We start from the raw sequence: 20709 nt of genomic DNA on the forward strand, positions 1-20709 counted from the left end.
AATTTTGGAGTAATCAAATTACAACGCAAATAAAAAACAAGTAATGTCATCTTTCCAAAACTTTGCATACAAATAGACATACATTTAATGTCTCATATAAAGTTTAAAAAAAGTAGGGGTCACATCTCAAAAAATTTAAATAAGACCTAAAATAAGCTAATTTTAGGCAAAAATTCGAGTTACATTTTTTCTTGACTTCTGTGGAATATAAGCTGAATATGTCAAAATATGTCGATAGAAATATCAAAATATGTCGATAGAAATATCTAAATATGTCGATAGAAATATCTAAATATGTCGATAGAAATATCAAAATACTGGTCAAAAATGTTTTTCAGAACAACATGAATATACCGTAATACACAAATTATATGGAAGTTTAGTCTGCGCTGAAAATTAGGAGGCTAAAGTACCAGTAATCTAAAACTTTTATACAAGAGGTGACATAAAATAGTTACCCAAGAAAAGGGGAGCGAACCTCTTCAAAATGGCCGCGACCACCGAGCCCTTTTTATAAGGACTGTGTGCCTCCTGTTTTATTTGGCTGATTTTTCAAAAAAAAAAATAATTTTGTTTAGTTTTGTGGGTATTTTTGGTTAAAGGTGTAATACTGTTTAATAATTATAATTCACAATGAAATACGCTGAGGGCGTGGTCCTTATGATAAGATTAGATTACTGCTGATGAAGTTCTTGTGATTTACGACTAGAGTCTGGCCATGCAGATTTTAACAATCCCAAAGTACAACTACCGCCATAGAGTTCTTCAGACTTCTGAAATTCAAATAATTCTTTAAATTGTATTTATATACATTGTAAGATTTAATTTGCAGTTGATAAAAACAATATTTGTAAATCTTTTTTTTTTAAATATTTGTCAAGTTGACCAAAATGTGACAGATACACGATTCCTGCCTGGGCACACCTGAAACAGGTATGGTGTTAATTTCTATTCAATAAATGTACTTGAGAATGAACTAAATTATAGTACACGGTATACATGTGGGAGAAGTATTACCAGAATTACCACAAAAATATCTTTGATTTAATATCGATAGTCCTAGAAACAGAACATCAGTGCAATAGATGCAGCATAAAAGTGGTCGCTTTTGATCTCGAGATATTTTTAACTATATTCAAGGACAGGTAGATCGATGGAGTGAAATCGGTGCAAAACCTTTCCCGCCAGCCCCCAGTATTTGTTGGGAAGTGTTTGATCGTGTCAGATAAATCACCGGCTGAAGCACTACCTCGGGAATCCGTGAGGGTAAAAATGACTTCAAACATTTCACACAAGCATTGACATTATTTTCAAAAGGAAACGAACAAGTGGCAATCTTAAAAACAAACTTCCAATTTAACGTTTATAATTAAAGCTCAGTTTTATATTTTGAATTGTATGGATCAGTTATCTATACATTAATTATAAATTCCAGCCTCTCTTAGACAACGTATTAAATAGATGCTAAAAGTATTTGGATTTTCTTATAATTAAACGAATTGTATCATTTTATTGAAGAAAACTTTTTTCTATCTATATCTATGATTTATACTGAAAATTGTATAAATGCACATCCCAATTTTGATACTTTCCTGTCTTTTGATAAATGAGAAAGGAGTTATTCGGGTGTTTTTTTAATTATTTTTATTTCTATAAAAAAGTCTCCGTAATTAAAATCAAACTCATTAAACTATGTAAAATACCGGTAAACCATGGGTTAAATGTCATTGTAGTTATACTTTCATTTCTCTACCAATCCCCGTCCTTTTTTTTCTTGGTATGAACAAACTTTAAACTTCTTTATTATGAAAGTTATAATATTTCTTTGCCTCCAAATTAGTTATCAAATCTTTGTCTCTATGATTTTTTAACTTATATTTCTAGTTAAAACTTTTAACCAACATGCAGTCTCTAAATAACTCACAGAGAGTACTATATGGTTTGAAAAATCTTGCGTCTACCATTATATATTATAAGAAGTTTTTGCAAGAGTTTTTATTACTAGTATACTTACATGTGCCCATGCGTTTTGGAGAAGATTGCTAAAATACCATATCGATGTACATTAGTGCCCATTACCCCATCTCACCATATCCCTTCCGTTTCCCGGATGATTTGTGCCAAGATTAAAAGAATTTAGTCTAGTGGTTCTAGATAAAGGTTAAAAAAAAAAAGGAACGACGCACAAGACAACACCGTGGATGCTATACCGTTGATAGCGAATGTACTGTAGTCCCACATGAAACAAAAATCAATTTATATGAGTCTAACAGTATCTTAAATAATTCTTCAGTTTATTGTTATGCGTAGTTTGATTAAAACCTGATTATAAAAGAAAACCATATTAACAAGTATATCACATCAGTCTGCACGTCTGAGAGGCTAATCGCTACAGTTCGGAATGAATAGTTCCCATTTGAAAAGGTTTTGGTTTTAAAATTAGTTCATTCTTAGTGTTTCTTGTTTTGTGTTGTTGCAAGAAACATGCAATGTTGATGAAAAATCGTGTCTACGTCGAGCACCAGGAGATAATTTTACACGATAATGTGCGGAATTTGTTGCGCTTTGTTTCGAGGGCAGAAACCGGTAAATTTGAAGACAACACTCGTTTTTCATATAAGAATTTTAAAGCCATCGGTGTAACATGTCTGTTGCAAAATGATTTATTCATGTGCTGTGTCAGATTACAATATTATGACATTTTTTAAAGTGATTCTTGTCAATCTTATTATTAGGGCAAGTTAGATTTCTCGTGCTCCAGACTAAAAAACAGGGGTCCGGATGCGAGTTCTCAAGCTGCGGTGGATATTGATCCTCAGACACACTTAGTCCTTACTGGACATGTCCTACATATGAGAGGATGTTTAACTCCGCAGCCCGCCACGGACAAAGCGGGAAATTTTCTCCAGTGGAATGGAGAGATATTTGGAGGCTTACAGGTAACATCTAAAATTGTGAGCACATGAATGAATATGAATTACTGAATGAACACAAAAACTTAAGTGTGTTAGAATGAATGATAGTAAAAACTTGTAATGCCTTTTGTCATTAACATAATTTTTTAAAAAGATTTTATTTTCAAATTAGGGATGATGGTACTTTGAAAGCTTATTTAGTGCTTTTCAGTGTTTAAATTTTTAAATTTTAAAAGGTTGGTCCAAATGAAAATGACACAGCATTGTTGTTAAGTAAATTGTCAGAAAAGTCAGATGTGGAACACATTCTTGGAACTTTGTCCAGTGTACAAGGTCCATGGGCATTCATCTACTGGCAGGTATTTTAACACTTAAAATAGGTTTCTATGGGGTTTTTTTTAAATAAATTGATAAACATAAATCAATTTAAATGTTATGAACTTTTCCATATCTTGAAGAAAAAAAATTTCAAATACATTTAGAATTGTGTAAGTAATTCTGTCATATTTAAAATTCATTTATTTTTTTTTTTGTATGAATTTTGCTGGAAAGATAACAATTTCTTGTACATTTTACTAATATGTTTTTACTTAATGTTACTGATGAAAAATAAATGAAAAACATTAAAATGCTTACATGAAATTCATGTATCATGTTCATACTTTCAGGAAAAAACGAAGAAACTGTGGTTTGGAAGAGACTTCTTTGGAAGAAGGAGCTTGTGTTGGCATCTTCCCCAATCATCAACAGACCCATTCCTTCTGACATCAGTACGCCAAAACACAGAGGTATGTTTATATAAGGTTTTACACATATTTACAATTATTTCCCTCCAATTAATAAGATGATGAATTTACCCACAATTTCATTCAATTTTGTAGGAGTTGGTTGAGGTACCTTCTATTGGGATTTATTCTGTGACTTTGACACAAACTGACTGTTTACACATTACAGTGTATAGTTGGTCTGAAGCAGTCTGGCCAGGAACAATGGACTTGGTAACAAGTGACAACCTTCACCTTGGGTTGGTGGGGGGCATTGACGGTAACGTTCAGTTCTGTCTTCATTCTGACCTTCACCTTGCCAAATGTATTCCACCTTTAAACAGAAGTCTCCCAGATATTGATACCTGTAAGGTCATGACAGAGAGTCCAAATTCAGTGATAAGTAACTTGCTACAGGATGCTCAGTTCAATTCTTGCGTCGATCACCTCATCGAAATCCTGCTGCAGAGTGTCACACTGCGAGTGTTTAACCAGGTCATATGGGCTCAGACTAAGAGACTTGACAGTGAACTCAATGCATCACCCCACAACTCGACTCAGCAGACTGTAGAAACTAGTTCTGTAGCTGATCAAATACAACCTCAGGCACAGAGAGATTTATCTCATGACCAAAATCTGGAACAACCAGGGGACGGAGTGATTACAGGTCAATCCAAAGTGGCAATTCTCTTCTCAGGAGGCGTGGACTCAGCAGTTATAACAGCACTTGTTGACAAGTAAGAGACCTTGATAGAACAAAACTCATTTTAATTCTCAATGATTTTGATAAAAAATTTCTTTACCGGTACTTGTCTTTGTTGTAGGTGTCTTCCCAGCCATGAGTCAGTGGATCTGATCAATGTTGCTTTTGAGAGGAATGTTCAGCAAAAAAATAGGTACACATGTGCCTCCTCTTTACTTAAATGTGTGTCCACGGAGGGATTCTAACTCATTGTTAATCATTTTGCAGAAAACCCGATGAGGAAGAGAAGTGGAATGTACCTGATCGACAGACAGGACTTCTGGCTCTGCAGGAACTGAACCCCGAGAGGAAGTGGAACTTTGTCATGGTAATATCAATAAACATGTTCCTAGGATTTTACAGAATTGTTATATTATTTTGCTGATCATAAAATTATACAAATCAAAGTACCAGTTACAGTAACTGTTATATTCTATTTATGTTTTCATCCATTAGGTAAATATCAGCATTGCTGAATTACAAAGACAAAGGTGAGGTATAAAACTTCTATAAACTCCTATCATGATGTGCTTCTTTGCTCTTTCGACAATTTATTTTGTTGCATCATATGCATTTTACAATTCTGTTTTGCAGATCCGAACATATCCGCCATCTTGTATATCCCTTGGAGACTGTGCTGGATGACAGTATTGGCTGTGCTGTTTGGTTTGCCGCCCGAGGGGAAGGAATTCTGGGTAATGGAGATCATGCTGGAAAGCCATACAAAAGCAGTTCAAAGGTACCGCTAGATTCTCTCAGGACACTTTGTTCATTAGATTAAACATACATTCCCTCCTAACAGTTGATTGTCTGTAGGTGATTCTGTGTGGTATGGGGGCCGACGAACAGTTTGCTGGCTACTCCAGACACAGGGGAAAGTTTGAGTGAGTCATCACTTGTATTTTACATACCAAGTACTTCTTGTGTACACAACAATCAATGAGATTTTATTAGGATTTTAATATTTTTTTCCTTTTCAGAGAACTTGGCTGGCAGGGCCTCATAGATGAGGTGGAGATGGAGGTTCAGAGAATTTCTGCCAGAAACCTTGGAAGGGATGACAGGTATTCACATAAGTGACAGGGACAGCTCTCTAAATAGGAGAAGTTTTATGTCTGTATATATATGAAATATATCCAATCTGAGACATTAATTATAATACTGTGTCAATTCACAGAATTATAACAGACCATGGGAAGGAAGCCAGGTTTCCATTTCTTGATGAGAATGTGGTGTCTTATCTCCAAACCCTTCCAGTGCACATCAAGGTAGGACAAGAATAATTCTTGTCCAAACCTCAACATGAGGTTTTATTGAGGATAGAAAAATGATATGGAAATTGTTTAAAATTATTAGAAAACCTCATTCTAGTATACAATAATAATATAATGATAAATGATATATATAATAATGAGCTCAAAAATGCCCAACTGATGCATCCTTGCAATAATTTCAATACAGGCGGACTTGCGCTACCCCCGGGGTCTTGGGGAGAAGATTCTACTGAGAGCCTGTGCTGTAAAGCTTGGCCTGATCAAGTCAGCTTTGTTTCCTAAGAGAGCCATTCAGTTTGGATCAAGGATAGCAAAAACTGAGAACAATAAAGAGAAAGCCTCGGAGAAATGTTCCCGTCTGGCCGATCCCACATGACTAATCCCACAGCACAACCCCACGTGACTAATCCCACAGTAGAACAGACAGTGTCTAACTGTAAACTTCCTGTGCAGTGATTGCCGATAACCATGGAATGGATTAATTCCTACCAACGTGTTACACACAAAGATGTTGATAATGGCACAAGTCCATACAGTAGGGAAAGTTATTAAAGGATATAAACTTCTATGTTGTCTTTAATTTCTACAGTGCATGGTGTTTTCTACACCCAGGAAATAAAACCTGGCCAACATCATTGTTAATCTTGGTTTAGGTCTGCCTTATTGTAACTGTGTTGATGTGCAGCCTATATAAAAGAGTTTTATAAAATGATATTTTAGTTTCAATCAATGGTGTGCTGGGATTTATTACGAGTTAATTTATTCACACTGCACTGTCACCACTATTTAATGTCAGATATATACCCTGGGATGCACATTGCATTGTGATGTCACTATTAATCAAACCTTCAGCATCTATGCCCATCAGAGCTCAACAAGTACATCAGCTTTTTATATGCTCTCATCATGTTTCATGTATCATTACAACAATAAAAGGATTCATAATTAATAAATGCTGATGTTGCTTTTGTGATGTATCAATCATGCCAAAAATATAGCTGTTAAAAAGTATGCAACAGAAATTTGTTTTTAGTAGAATAACGTTTATCAACTTTCAATTTTCAGTATAGCAAGATTATTAACAGAATTTAAAACATAATCATGTGACAACACAACTAATTGAACGATTTACATAATATGATTCATGATATATAAAATGTATTTCTAAATTTAAATTAGTTTTATTCAGATATTCATATTCATCCTGCATTACCACTTCTTTTTTGTTACTTTCCCAAATGAGCATTACTTGCACGGTACACCTTTTCTTTTATGAATAACAAAAATATCATAGATATGAACAGGATTTTCACTCAGTATAAAATCCTGTGTAAAAGATGCCTTTAAATAACAAGTCAGAAACTGTTTGAGTTCTGTACAAGTGATTCATTGAGGCTTCCAGACATGACATCAATGGAATGGATATACAAACTTAACTACTAGAATAAAAACAAATCACAGTCTGTTCCTCTGTATGTACAAAGTCTGCACCAACAGAAAACTGGTCCTCAACCCACAGAGGTTATACTGAGACTAACGAAGTAAAGCTGAGACCCGCCCCACACAGAAACCCCAAGCCCCACCCCCGCAATAACCCCACCCCTCACAGAAACCCCAAGCACCACCCCGCGATAACCCCACCCCTCACACTGAGTCTATGTTATATCTTGGTAATGTTTACGAGGGATGACAGGAGCTTAACAGTCCACTTTTAGTCTTTCTCTTCTTTTTCTTCTCTGCTTCATGTGATTCACAATTGTTTGAGTCTGCAAAACAAAAAATCTACCATAAGTCTTATAGTTTTGTCATAAGTATTCATAAGGAAAAAATTGATCCAACATAAAAAAGGTTCTTGTGTTACTTTTTTTCATCATTTAAATTGTCAATTAATATTGCCATCTAATAATAATGGTTATATTTCTGCTGCATATATTTTTCATCATAGAAAATCTAATAAAATCATCAATTTCACCAAGGCACAAGTACAAAGTATATAGCACAAACATACACTTCATATCAAAAGTGCAAGTTACCGGTACAAACACCAAGTCTTCATGATAAGTCTTTTTGTCCTTAAGTAAAAACACAATCAGAACAGAGTGTGGACCTGTTTAGTTTAATTCAATGCTATTGAAACAAGGATGTGAGTTTTGGCTGCTTGTTATTTTTCTCTACATTTTGCTGCATGATCTCCACTTACTCTGAGCACCAGCCACAGCGGGCTCGGCATGAGGATGCGTGTTGATCATGTTGGAGTAGTAATGGTCCTCGTAATCCTCGTCCTCCTCCTCCTCACTGTTGTGAAAGTGGAGGTCCTCCAGGTATGGAATCACTGTGAACCCTCGCAACATGTCCTCGTGTCCCTGAATCGGCTTAAACGCCACGAACCCCGGAGTCACGGGGTGTTTCCTCCTCACCCAACTAAGAAAACAGATTTCTAATCAGACATGGAACACTTGTGATCCTCATTTGGTGTGAAATGCAATCAACTTGCACTTTGTTATCTATTTATGTACATTTTATACTTACTCATGTTTCTTAATATCTTCTAAAGCTATTCTGTTTGCTGCCTCATACTGTAGCATGCCTGGTGGTAAAAACAAAACTTATTGTTAAAGTATTCCTTTGAGATTGAGATATTAAATGAGCTGCATCTTGATGAAAAAGATGAACAAATCAATATTTTCATATCTGAGCTTGATTGTAAGAGCCTGGGAACATCCCAGGTAGTTGATGTAGGTAAGCAAATACAAGTTGTTGATTGCACAAAATATCATTATTGTATTGCATTTATAGAGTAGATGTAGCTATACAAAATCTTCAAAAAGTAATGAATAGCCAAAATTGATAACCATTAGTACTAATCACCTCCAACAACTTTAGTGGTCTAATTTACACTGTCATTTATAATTGACAATTGATATATTTTAATAACTGAACAGTGAAGATTGGAGTTCAATAGTGCATAACAGACCTAACAAATCAGGTTAAGGTAAAGGAACAGGTAAGTCTTACCTGTGAGCAGGTCTTTCAGATTGTCCTCCACTCCATCTGGAATCTGGTACTGACCTTTGCCAATGTTTTCAAATAATTTAAATATGTTGTCTCCTTCAAACGGGTACACACCTGTTGTCATGTTGTACCTATCCGGGTAAACATATAATGTTGTGACCTAATTTCTGGACATAGCCATTGGTCAATACAAAGAAAATTCAATGACAACAAGACAAGTTGGAGTCCACTACTTACAGGGTGACCCCGCTGGACCAGATGTCCACTTTGAAACCAGAGAAAGACTCCAATCCATTGGCAATCTCGGGAGGTTGGAATGCTGGTGTTCCCTGACTGGTGTGGCAAGTGTCATCCCTCGCAAATGCATCGATGGCCTGAAAGGTCAATGGTCTACCATTAGGTGCTTATTGAGGGAGACAGGTAACTGACTAGATTATCATCAGAGCCTGACAAAGTACATCAGACCTATGTAGACAACAAACACCCACAATGATGCAATAGATAACAAGATCAGTTGTAAATACCTCTGCAACACCTAGGTCAGTTATTTTTAGAATTTCCTCTGTTGATAAAAGTAAGTTGCCTGGCTTGATGTCTTTGTGAACAATGCCCTGGGAGTGTAGATATTCCAATCCCTCAACCAGCTGTCTGAAGTACCTAATACAACAAAATGATCATCTTTACTAGATATCATCATCTGACAAATCTAACTGTTGATATACAGTGTCACAACAAATAAAATCAATGATATGCAAATTTATGCATCATAAAATTGTCATTACTCTGAACAGACTGAGGATTAGGTATGACCTGTAATACATTTAGACATGCATCATACCTGTGAGCCTGAAATATTGGAAATCTTTTATCAGGAGCAGCTTCCAATAATTCCTGTAGTTCTCCAACACAGTACTCCATGATCATATACCTGAGTTTACTGTTAAGGATAGTGGTGTCTTAGTTCATCATATGGTACCTTATCAATTGCTCAAAACTTCTGCCCATGCAAGTTGGAGCGTTTAACAATAATGTCATCAGTAATGGTACATATACTGGTATTTGTATTTGTAATGATATTTCCAAACTGAGCAAAAGGATACATTTTTTGTTTTTCTTCATTTTCAAGCAGGTCTGATAGATCAATGATGTGTCGGTGCTTTAATCGCTTTAAAAGTTGAATTTCTCTGCAAATAAAGCAATATATGTTTTTAATTAAAGATAAATATTATAAGAAATAGAAAAGATAAACAATTAAACATTCATAAAGTAATACATGTATATACATTATCTACATCTTTAAGTCATCTTACCATACCAATACTCTGGAAAGAAGCTACACTCAATACATTTGACAAAAACATGTATTGGCATAACAATATATCACACAATAAATTGTTCATTTCTTAAGATCTGAATCATTAATCTATATACGTCTTTTTAGGATGAAACTTTACATATTTATTTTTTTTCCCATGGCAAAGATTCTTGACGGTTTGGCATAGCCAATGTTTGATTAGTAAAAAGATCTCAAACAGGACACCAAATATTTTTAATAATTTTGTTGTTGTTACAAGATCATCCCCAAATAAATTAAGAAATTAGAGTAAAATTAAAACTGGGACAAGATTAAAATAATCCAAATCTGCAAAATTGATACGATTGTCCCCTAGTCCGAAATTCCCTGGCTTTTTTTTTTTTAACAATTTTGATATTTTACTTGCCAGGAAAACGTCAGAACCATTGCCATTATGAGAATGCCGCTTCCAGTTGGAGGTTTAGTTTTCGTAATGGCACCTGTTCTGACGTTTTTCTGGCATGCAAAAAAAAACCTGTCACATATTTTTGGATAATTGTCCCCTTGCCAGTATTGCTTAAAAAAAAACCTTAGAAACTCTACTTATTGTAGATGAAAAGAAGTGTTTGTGAGCAATCAGACATAAGGTACATAAGCATTACTTTTCCAAATGAACTCGTGTAAAGAATGAAAATCATCTCATTGTGAAATGAGTAGTAAATTAGAAATGACCAATAAAAAATGAACAAATTAGCCTTGCTGTTTGATTTTTAATACCTAACCTTTATTTCGTCGTCTGATTACGTGTTAATACCTATGGTCCCCATGAGCATCAACCCTTGTTTACCTTTTCACATTTTGCTCCCCGTTGTTTATTTTCCTCAGTTTTCTCCTCTTGATTATTTTAATTGCACGTCTTTGTAATGTTTCTGTATCTAGAGCTTCTTTAACTTTTCCATATGAACCCTCCCCTAAAATGTCCCCCATTAAATATTTCCCCACTAGTTTGGCCCTTCTGTGAGCTCTGTACACAACCTCCGCCGAGTCGATTCGCGTGATTCTTGGAATGTCATCTTCTCCGTTTAGAAAACTTATTTGGTCTACTGAAGAAATTCCAGCATCGTATTCGTGTGGTGCGTACATGGCATTGTGCACCATTTCATGGCCTGCCATAGTTCTATAATTGAGATATCAACGTGTTTTTGCGCCATGAAAAACATCACAAGTTGCATTGCTAGCTCCAGCAGACATTCGCCGACTCCATAACAGTTGATCCTCAAAGCGAGACTCACTTCCGTAAAGAGGGGCTAATTACGCCAAACATCCCCAAACACAATGAGCACTGAACGATGTACGTGAGTTAAGTTAATAATGACAAACAAAATTCTAAAAAATAACAGTTGATGAATTGAATATCTAAATTATGTTTTAGAATCAATTAAATACAGGCATCCATAATTTTGGAATTTGTTTAATGAAATTACACCATTTGTTCATCAAATTTACATGTATCCCCGAGTACCCAAACTCCGTCACCATAAGCGGAAAACAGTCCGCGTTTCTCTGCAAATTATTTTTTGCGGTTTTTATCATTTGCAATCACTAAATATAACATGAAACGTTATAATTTATAAAATTATTAACAAAAATATTCCTAATATAATTCAAATAAGCCCTCTGAAAACGACGTTTATCACACGTGCTATCATAACTTATGAACCTAACTCCGTCACCCACATGATCTATGATACGCCAGGGAATGAAGACACATCAACAATTTAGTTTAAACTCGACTTGTATCTAGACCAAGTTATAATAAGTAAAATCGGTGTAAACAATTTAAATTGTATATCATTTCATCAAAGTGAAATGATCGCCAGAATAAAAAAAAAATGGTCCTTGTAACAACAATCACAACGACCTTTTCAGAATGTATGGATGTCATTTGATTTCTGTCCTTATATGTTTCAAATATATCATATCAATAATGAATATATTAATGATTATGTTATTTATTTATTACATTTTTAATAAATGTAGCAAATTCTATAATTACCGTATATATCTGTAACCCTGTATAAGGCAAAAATTACGGCATGAGCGATTTGACGTTATCATCAGTGTAGTGCATAAACGCTATTGCGGACTGAAAAAAATGTATCAATAACCGTAATAAAAAATAAATTACATGTGAAATGTTTCATCTTGACCTCTCTTAAAATGACTGACCACAGTAAATAATCAAATAGGCCCGCATTTCAGAAATATCGTTATTTTAGTGCACCCGTAAAAAGGTGTTAGCTGATTTCACGCAATTATTGTTGCATAAAATGAACAGGGTGTAATTTTGTTATGTTTGAACACATTCTTAAATTTAACCGTTGTAAATTGTTGACATTTGATTGAAGATTTTTGACATGCAAAAAATGACGTCATAGTCGCACTTGATTTCAAACGGCGAGGAGTTTCCCGAAAGTGACGGAGTTAGGGTAGTGACGGAGTTAGGGTGCTATGCGATATTTCAGTTTGTTTTCCGATACAAAATATATTACAGTTGGGATTATTGAGTGTTCTCCATATTGTTGTTTAACATTATTTCATATTCCTTTCATTCTCTCATAAATTTCTGGTTGTCTTACACTATGCCATGTATACACTCTCGCTGTATTAATATATTGCTCCTATTAATTCCCAGTTGCGTTCATGACCCCAGTAATTGCAATTGACTCATCAATATTCTAAAACATTTTTAAATGAAATTTTATAAAAAAAATAGCATTTGTAGTAAAGAAAAAACTATTTACCTTAATAATGACTTTATTAATTGTATGGCACATTATCTTTAAACGATCACTTTATACTACTTTATGGTGGCATATCTCTGGTATGGTGGCATATCTCTGCCCCTTGAGTGCAAGTTATTTTTCTATCAAATATGTCGACATGCAAGATAAATATTTTGACATGCAAGATAGTTATGGCAACTTGCAACGTAACTATGTTGACATGCAAGAAAATTGCTATGAAATAAAAAAATTATGATATCTCAAAATATCTAAAATTTCGTCCACAAGTGACATACAAGATGATGCTAGATGCTACTTATTTATGTCGACATGCAACTTATTTCTTTTAACATGCGAGATAAATATGTTGACATGCAACTTATTTATGCTTACATGCAACTTATTTATGCTTACATGCAACTTCTTTATGTTGACATGCAACATATTTATGTTGACATGCAACTTATCTATGTCGACATGCAACGTAATTATGTTATCATGCAAGATACATATGTTGACATGTAACATATTTATGTCGACATGCAACATAGATATGTTGCATGTTGACATAACTATCTTGCATGTCGACACATTTGATAGAAAAATAACTTGCACACAAGGGGCAGAGATATGCCACCATACTCTGGCCCTTGTGTGCAAGTTATTTTTCGACCAAATATGTCGACATGCAAGATAACTATGTTGACACGCAAGAAAATTGCAATCAATAAGAATTACTTATGTCAACATGCAACTTAGTTATGTTGACATGCGAGATAAATATGTTGACATGCTACTTAGTTTAGTTCACATGCGAGATAAATATGTTGACATGCAACTTATAAGTTGTATGTGAACTTAACTAAGATGCATGTAGACATAAATATGTTGCATTTCAGCATATTCATCTTGCATGTTGATAAAACTACATGTAAGTAGCATGTCGACATAAATAAGTTGCATGTCGACATAAAGAAGTTACATATCAACATTAATTAGATGCATGTCCACATAAATAAGTAGCATGTCGACATATTTATCTTGCATGTCAACGTAACTAAGTCGCATGTCAACATATTTATCTGTCATGTTAACATATATAAGTTGTCTACATAAATAAGTAGCGTCTGGCATCCTGGATGTCACATGTGAGCGATATTTGAGATATTTTGAGATTTTTATAATTCTTATTTGATTGCAATTTTCTTGCATGTCAACATAGTTACGTTGCAAGTTGACATAACTATCTTGCATGTCAACAAATTTACCTTGCATGTCGACATATTTGATAGAAAAATAACTTGCACACAAGGGGCAGAGATAAACCACCATACGACTTATATCAGCATATTCAATTAAACAATAAAATGCTTTCTTTACTGATTCATGCGGAATAAGAAGGTGGCGAAATTGCAGAAAAAATAGATCTAACCGCGTTAGATTTTTTCTGCAGTGATCACTACTTTAATAACCCACATGAATCATCAAAGAAAGCATTTTATTGTTTTTATTTACATCTTTTTTTACTAATTAATGAATTTATTCTAAAAAGTAAGTAAATTTCACTAAATTACTGTTAATGTACATTTATTTAGTAAGTTCGATTATCGTTAAAATGATTTTTATACCCTAATTTTAACTTTAAAAGACGCACCATAGCACTGCTAGACCAATGTGAAATGGTTACTGGCTCAAACTGGAAGCAACCAATGGTTAACTAACGCGGGTCATGTATTTTTTCTTCAATGTCGCTACCTTCATATACCGCACGAATCACCAAAGTAAGCATTTTATTTAGCATTATATTTTGTTTATTTTTTAGTCTCCTGCCGGTTTCACCGCGGGGGGGGGGGGGGGGGGGGGGGGCTGTAGCTTTCCTCTGCGTCCGTCAGTCCGTCTGTCTGTCCGTCCGTTCTTTTATCTCTGATTAAAGTATAACATCTCGTTTATACAATAATAGTTTTGAAATAGATGTATGCGTCGAAGTTTTCATATAATAATACAAACCGGTAGGAGACGTGTATTGCTTATGCAATACTCTCAGAATGCTTGTTGTTTTTGTTTTTGTTTTTTTGTTTTTTTTGGGGGGGGGAGGTTGTTGAGTGACTTACAGTTTGAACCAGTAACCATTTTACAATGGTCTAGCAGTGTTACGGCGACTTTGTTCAGGCCTCAGGATCATGAAACAATTTCAGACTTGAGTAAAAATTTCAGTCAGTCATAAAATGATTATTAATGATCGTATGACGATTGAAATTTGTAATGAACAATGTTATTTCAAGACATTTTTTAAAAAGCATTTCAATTTTGTCAATGTTTTCAATCAAGAGACTCTAAGACTGCTTCATGATCCTAGAGCCTGGAAGTCTGTAGCTAGAACTTGTAAAACCAGAGACAATTGATTCCTCTTCTAAGATTTTTAAAATGTCCTGTAGATGTTTTATCTTCTTGTGTCTCAATGGGTCCACGGAACCTGGAGGAGAGGTGGGTAGATCAACCGCCAGAATGTACGTACGTGCGCATTAAATAAACAGAGGCCTCTGGGCCATAGTGGTCACATGAAAACTCTCAATGTATGAAAGATAGTCATTATTAATATTTGCATTAAATCTAATAAGTTGGTATCAAATCCTAAGGTGATATATATTTGATATTGATAATTGAAATCTAGTATCATATAACAACAAAAGTCTCTTATTTTCCATTCAATATTTTATTATAAGGAATATCTTAAATATACTTTATATATGACTTTATCGTATCAAAATATCACGGTTTGTTTACAATTATGGCCCTTTGATAAACCAATACAGCAGTTATTGCGAAAAATATTAGTTTACAGTCAGACACGTTTACTTATATATACACAATCATTGTCATCGAACTATGTTTGTACAATAGTGTTTCAAAAACATAAAGTAGGAATTATGCAGTCATGTAATTATATGTACATGTAAAACAAGATACGCAAGTGGTACAACATCTAGGTCGTCAATGGACGAGAGTCACGTGATAGCAGATTATAAATGTGGTTACCTTGGAATCATTGGTTGAATATTATTGCACATAAAAACACCCTCTCGCTAAACACTAACTTTCGTAAGCTTATCAATGGTAACAAATTAAAGTTTCTATCACAACGGAACCAAGTATGAATAATGAATTTCAAGATGGCTGTACAGCACGTTTTACAGAGAACGAGCAGTTTTACAAGTTTCATTAACCGGCATATGTCACAAAGAATAGCGTTCCTGTATCTGAATAAATTTATTAACCTTGCGTTTTGAAGCAATTGTTTGTTGTTGGTTTATTTTAAAGAGTTGTTTGTAGATTATATGGTATACCTCAGTAAAACGTGAACATACAAATATTAACGACCTCAAAACATCATCATGGGAACAATGTAAATATACCATTTCTTTTCACGCTAATAATTTACCTAAATCATGACCATGATAAAATTCAAAGCTGCACTATAGGAATCTTAACATGGTACATGTATATTCAAAAGAATTATCACATAAAGCAACCTTGTTCTGGCAATCCGACGTTATCCGACGGGGGATCTAAATAGCACTGACACTTTGACAGTAAAAGTGTTCAAAAAATAAAAAACAATTCAGCATTCTCCATATATGATAGAATCTCAATATTAAGTCATTGCATAGCCCCTGGAATTCCGTTTAAATCGCCAGGTCAACTTCTCCCATATAGTTTGTTTATTGTTTCTTAGTTGTTTGGGTTGACTCTTTCTGAATAATTCCGCGTTCACATCAAAATCGTCCCCCGTTTCGTGTCCACTATCAGCGCTTCCGTTGCTGCCATTCTCGTTGTAACGACTTCTGAGAAAGTCCTCGTATGATCCAGTGCTTACCTGCTGAAGCGGAAGTCGGTCTTTCCCGCGCTTCATGTAGCGCCCCATAGCGGTAGTACTTTTCACTGTTCTATCATCATAACCAATTTTACAATCAGTATAACTAAAGTCACGAATTGTTCTCCGTCCCATATCTTCTTCAGGGACTTTATTCAGACTGGAGGATTTCACTTGAGTTGGTTTGGATTTCGAATGACCGTCTTTCTTTTTCCCGGGATGCGACACCGGACGATTTGGCGGGTTTTTCCGCTTATATTTGATCTTGTTCCTCCACGTGTACGTGTGGTCTGAGAAATAATCCTCGTCCTCACTGTCGTGTAAATATTTGGAGAAGTCGTCCCCTTCCATCTCTCGTTCCGTTGGTGGCCGCAGTGCATTCGAGTTGAGTGATGGCGGATAGACTTTTTTCGCCGTTTCGTCGTCATCATAGTCGGGTTCGGGCTCGTAGTCCGGGGCGGGGTATTCCTCCTCAGCCTCTAGTTTTGGCGAGGCTAGAACTGGGGGAGGGGGCGCCGGTCTTTTCTTGTGTGTGGGTTTGGTATCAATTACTGAAATCTCGTCTATCATTTCAACGTCACCGGATTCAGTCTGTTGAGATAAAATATCGTCTACGTTTTCCCCGAACAGAGGGTTTTTGCTAGTTTTCTCGAAATCTAGCATTGAATCGTTTTCAGCAGCGATGGTGGGTGTTTCTTCCGGTTCATACACTGGATTGTCGGAGCCGAATCGTGGGAAGAACTCATTCTCTGGGGGCGTGTCTATGATATCCGATGATTGATGGATTGTGATGGGTGTGTCCTTATCACCAATTATCATGTACTTCTTTGGTTCTTCAACAAGTTCATCCTTGTCATTTAGTTTCTGGAAGTCCGTTTTATTTTCATCCTTACTTTTGTGGTTAGATAGTATCAAGGACTTGGGCTGGTAGTTGCCGATCTTAGGGAGGGCGAATGACCGGCCCGGGGGCTGGGGGGCGGGACGGCTCTTGTTAAAGTTAAGACGGGCTTTCTCCTCAAACTTCTTGATCTGTGTCCGGACTTTCTGCTCTTTCTGCTCCCCCTCCCCAGGAAATACGTCCATCACATGGGTCCGTTTGTCTTTTCTGTCCATCATGATCTGAAAGCATCGAAAAGTTAGTTTTAGTATTGAACACCCAAATTACACCAACAGAATTCTGACCAGGAACACTGCGCAAGGGGCAGAGTGTGTGTCAATTTTTGTGTAAGGGGCTTAGCTAATACAATGGCGAGTGTGTTCTATTTAACAAAAGCTGTCCGTTGATCCACGGTTATGTTTTTAAATGTGGGAATTAAATAAAAACACAATGTATTATTACGACTGGTTGCACTAGACGCTATACATAATTCTACAAGTGTAAACTGTTTAAAGCGCCAGTATTCCCAGAGTCGTGGTATATAGCAGTACGTTTTTGTTTATTGGAAATAAAGATCCAACTAGATTTAGTTGCATTGCTTGTTGGAATACATGGTGTCCGCCGTCAAAAATATACTTTTTTTATTTCTAAGAAAAAAATTTACAAGATGAAATTTATTATTCAGAATAATTGATAGAGAGAGAGAGAGAGAGAGAGAGAGAGAGAGTTTGTGCCAATGTATGCACTTTTACACTTGAAATTGAATGATTTAAACAGATGAAACCTGCATATCAATATGCAAAACCATGTCTGTGTATTTCATGACGCACTGGGTCTTTAGTAAGTAAGGTGAATTGTTTGCCGTTACTCAATGTTTAAATAAACGTCCATAAGAGTTTACATTAAACAAGTTCTGACTACTTTTAAAAGTCGGCTCTGCAAGTTGTTAAGCCTAGCCCGTATACTGATGGATGGCCAGATAAATATTATGTCTAAACGCCAAGATATTTTTGTCCAGCAACAAAAATATGACTGAATTTTTTTCAGCTTCAGAGAAAAAAAAACATACGGAAAAAAGTGTTCAATATTAGTATTATTAATTAAGAAAAAATATCACCTGGTTGGCAATATACATTTTTCAAGCGTGTGATTAAAAGATGTAATTAAACAATTCCTGTTTGTGACCGAAATGAGTCCCTGGTGATTTTATTTTCCAGGATCAATACAGTTGCAGGCAGTGTCATTATTCAGAATATAGAATAGCGACTCAAGAATGGTCTCATTTTCGTACATAAACGTGGTAAAATCAGGGTGTTATTGGTCAATTTAGAACTGTTAGACTGATAGAATGATACAAAAACCCCAAACGATGAGAATGCTACTGAAAACTCTAACTTCACCAAAAACTGCCTGTTACATGTTCAGATACATATATCAAACGATTTTCAGCAAAGTATCTTACCTATATAAAGCAAGATTAATTAAATCGGTAAGGTCAGACGTAATTGTCCGGGGGTAGATTGCACTGACACCATTCCATGGAGTGCTCGGGTCGTGATTTAACTTTCGTGGTTTGTTTGATTACATTTACCTAACTTCAGATTTTACAAAGAGGTTTAAAAAGGGTATGGGAGCAAACGATAGCAGGTACAAATTGTCAAGTTCCTTGAAAAATCCCACTTTTAGGGTTTTTTTTACGAGTAGTTTTATGTCGGACCATTATGCAATAGGGTCTTGTTACTGTCTTAAATTACTGTGCTTTTGTTACAACAATTTTGAACAAAGCAGGTTATTAGATATATGTACATCCATTCTACTTATACAAAGTTAGACTGAATAAGAAAAAACAACTTATAAAACTTTACTATCTTTACAAACTGTATATAATTTCTCGTTGTCGTTTTTCTATTTTAAAAAAATCCAACATAAATTTACACATCCCCTCCCCAATCTCGCCAATAAAATGACAAAATACCGTTTAATACCATTCTAATTTCGTGAAAGAGACAGGTGAACAGGTGAGTTATTTCCAAAATGTCAACGTGTCTTTTGTTTTAAATTCTGTAGAAACTATAATGTACAGTTTAACAGTTTTATCAATCAGTTTAAAAACACCCCCCCATTCAGATTAATGTACGGGTGGTGACAGGGCGTGGTGTCACACAGAGCACTTACCGCCCGATCCACTGACCCTTACCCCCAGGACCCGACCAAGTAGTTCCCAAACAACAATATCTGAACACTATTAACAACCCTTAAAGAAAACTACGCACCTTTAGTCAGAAAATTCACGCCATTTTAGAAACATGGATCCATGTTCAGGCAGACATTCTTGTATAAACAGAAAAAATGCCAACGTCACGACTGGGATCTTATTCAGCGTCACTCAGGCATGGCACCCAGGGTTTGTTCTGAATTATTTAGACGACGGCAGTCCATTCAGCGATGGGTACTCTAGTGGAATTAACTACCGCGTTCTTGTTGAAAACAGGGCGTTCCTGATGTATGCCACCAAGTGTGAAGCTTGACTTGTGTATCCCGGGACTGTATGTAGGTCCATCATCACTGGACCGTGAAGCAATCGACCAGGCTCTCTAATCAATAGCGCTGATCAATGGGGGAGATAGAAAACATAAAATATACGAGGGGTTCCTATTGATTTCAACAATAAAGCGGCTCCATTACAATGATTATAGTATAGGTGACATTAACCGACCCATGGACAATTGCATGGTGCCGACGTAGACACGTGGGCCGTACATTTTCGATGTAAATGCAAAGTAATTCGTCTGAACTGGGTCGTTTTAATCACTCAGGGGTCAACAGCAGAATTTCCTGAGATGTAAAAACAGCAATTTTTGCATAAAATTACACCTTTATATTTTACACCTTCATAAGTTCTGCATGTGAGATGTGTAGTTTTGCTACCATTATTAGTTAAGGCATTACTGATTATTCGAAGCGATGCTTAAAATTATGATATGAGTAGGAGTCCTGATCTACATAAAGAGCACCTGCTATGTATGTGAAAACAACATTCAATGCATAAAATCTATAAACACGCATTGTTGTAATGTCAAATGTAAAATGAATTTTTTGAATTGAAATAGAGTGTGTAGAGAGAATTACTCTCTACTTTCCACGAAATTTTTAAGTCGACATTGCATGTCATAT

General features: G+C 35.5%; 3 protein-coding genes across 4 annotated transcripts; 1 reads left to right on the forward strand and 2 right to left on the reverse strand.

Moving 5' to 3' along the window:
• The first annotated feature begins 2435 nt into the window (after nt 1-2435).
• On the forward strand, nt 2436-6261 carry LOC105335249 (asparagine synthetase domain-containing protein 1). Its single transcript, XM_011439056.4, has 13 exons — nt 2436-2586; nt 2736-2939; nt 3152-3274; nt 3584-3703; nt 3797-4416; nt 4504-4575; nt 4650-4749; nt 4878-4912; nt 5016-5160; nt 5238-5305; nt 5402-5485; nt 5599-5689; nt 5883-6261. The coding sequence occupies exons 1-13, from the start codon at nt 2545-2547 to the stop codon at nt 6069-6071; spliced, it is 1893 nt and encodes a 630-aa protein (XP_011437358.3). The 5' UTR covers nt 2436-2544; the 3' UTR covers nt 6072-6261.
• Nucleotides 6262-6717: 456 nt separating this feature from the next.
• LOC105335251 (serine/threonine-protein kinase STK11) lies at nt 6718-11304 on the reverse strand. Its single transcript, XM_011439057.4, has 9 exons — nt 10849-11304; nt 9808-9891; nt 9546-9635; nt 9232-9364; nt 8945-9081; nt 8711-8838; nt 8225-8282; nt 7896-8116; nt 6718-7461 (listed from the first exon to the last, which is right to left on the reverse strand). Exons 1-9 carry the CDS (start codon nt 11172-11174, stop codon nt 7373-7375), a joined length of 1266 nt encoding a protein of 421 aa, XP_011437359.1. The 5' UTR covers nt 11175-11304; the 3' UTR covers nt 6718-7372.
• Nucleotides 11305-15479: 4175 nt separating this feature from the next.
• Nucleotides 15480-20133, reverse strand: LOC105335252 (uncharacterized). 2 transcript variants are annotated; one of them, XM_011439059.4, is made up of 2 exons: nt 19809-20133; nt 15480-17777 (listed from the first exon to the last, which is right to left on the reverse strand). In XM_011439059.4, the coding sequence occupies exon 2, from the start codon at nt 17772-17774 to the stop codon at nt 16440-16442; it is 1335 nt and encodes a 444-aa protein (XP_011437361.3). In that variant the 5' UTR covers nt 17775-17777; nt 19809-20133; the 3' UTR covers nt 15480-16439. The 2 variants fall into 2 exon arrangements, with proteins under 2 accessions (XP_011437361.3, XP_065922204.1); XM_066066132.1 differs by lacking the exon at nt 19809-20133 and adding an exon at nt 18998-19153.
• Between the last annotated feature and the right edge of the window lie 576 nt (nt 20134-20709).

Source organism: Magallana gigas, chromosome 7 (genome assembly GCF_963853765.1).
Source record: "Magallana gigas chromosome 7, xbMagGiga1.1, whole genome shotgun sequence".
Lineage (NCBI taxonomy): Eukaryota > Metazoa > Mollusca > Bivalvia > Ostreida > Ostreidae > Magallana > Magallana gigas.

Bases quoted from the DNA above. Each gene is read 5' to 3' on its own strand.
- LOC105335249 (XM_011439056.4), top strand. From the start codon at position 2,545: ATGTGCGGAATTTGTTGCGCTTTGTTTCGAGGGCAGAAACCG. The intron at 4,750-4,877 runs GTAATATCAATA...TTCATCCATTAG, and splicing joins GGAAGTGGAACTTTGTCATG to GTAAATATCAGCATTGCTGA. The intron at 5,306-5,401 runs GTGAGTCATCAC...TTTCCTTTTCAG, and splicing joins AGACACAGGGGAAAGTTTGA to AGAACTTGGCTGGCAGGGCC.
- LOC105335251 (XM_011439057.4), bottom strand. From the start codon at position 11,174: ATGGCAGGCCATGAAATGGTGCACAATGCCATGTACGCACCACACGAA. The intron at 9,636-9,807 runs GTATCCTTTTGC...CAGTAAACTCAG, and splicing joins AATGAAGAAAAACAAAAAAT to GTATATGATCATGGAGTACT. The intron at 8,839-8,944 runs GTAAGTAGTGGA...TTACCCGGATAG, and splicing joins TGGTCCAGCGGGGTCACCCT to GTACAACATGACAACAGGTG.
- LOC105335252 (XM_011439059.4), bottom strand. From the start codon at position 17,774: ATGATGGACAGAAAAGACAAACGGACCCATGTGATGGACGTATTTCCT.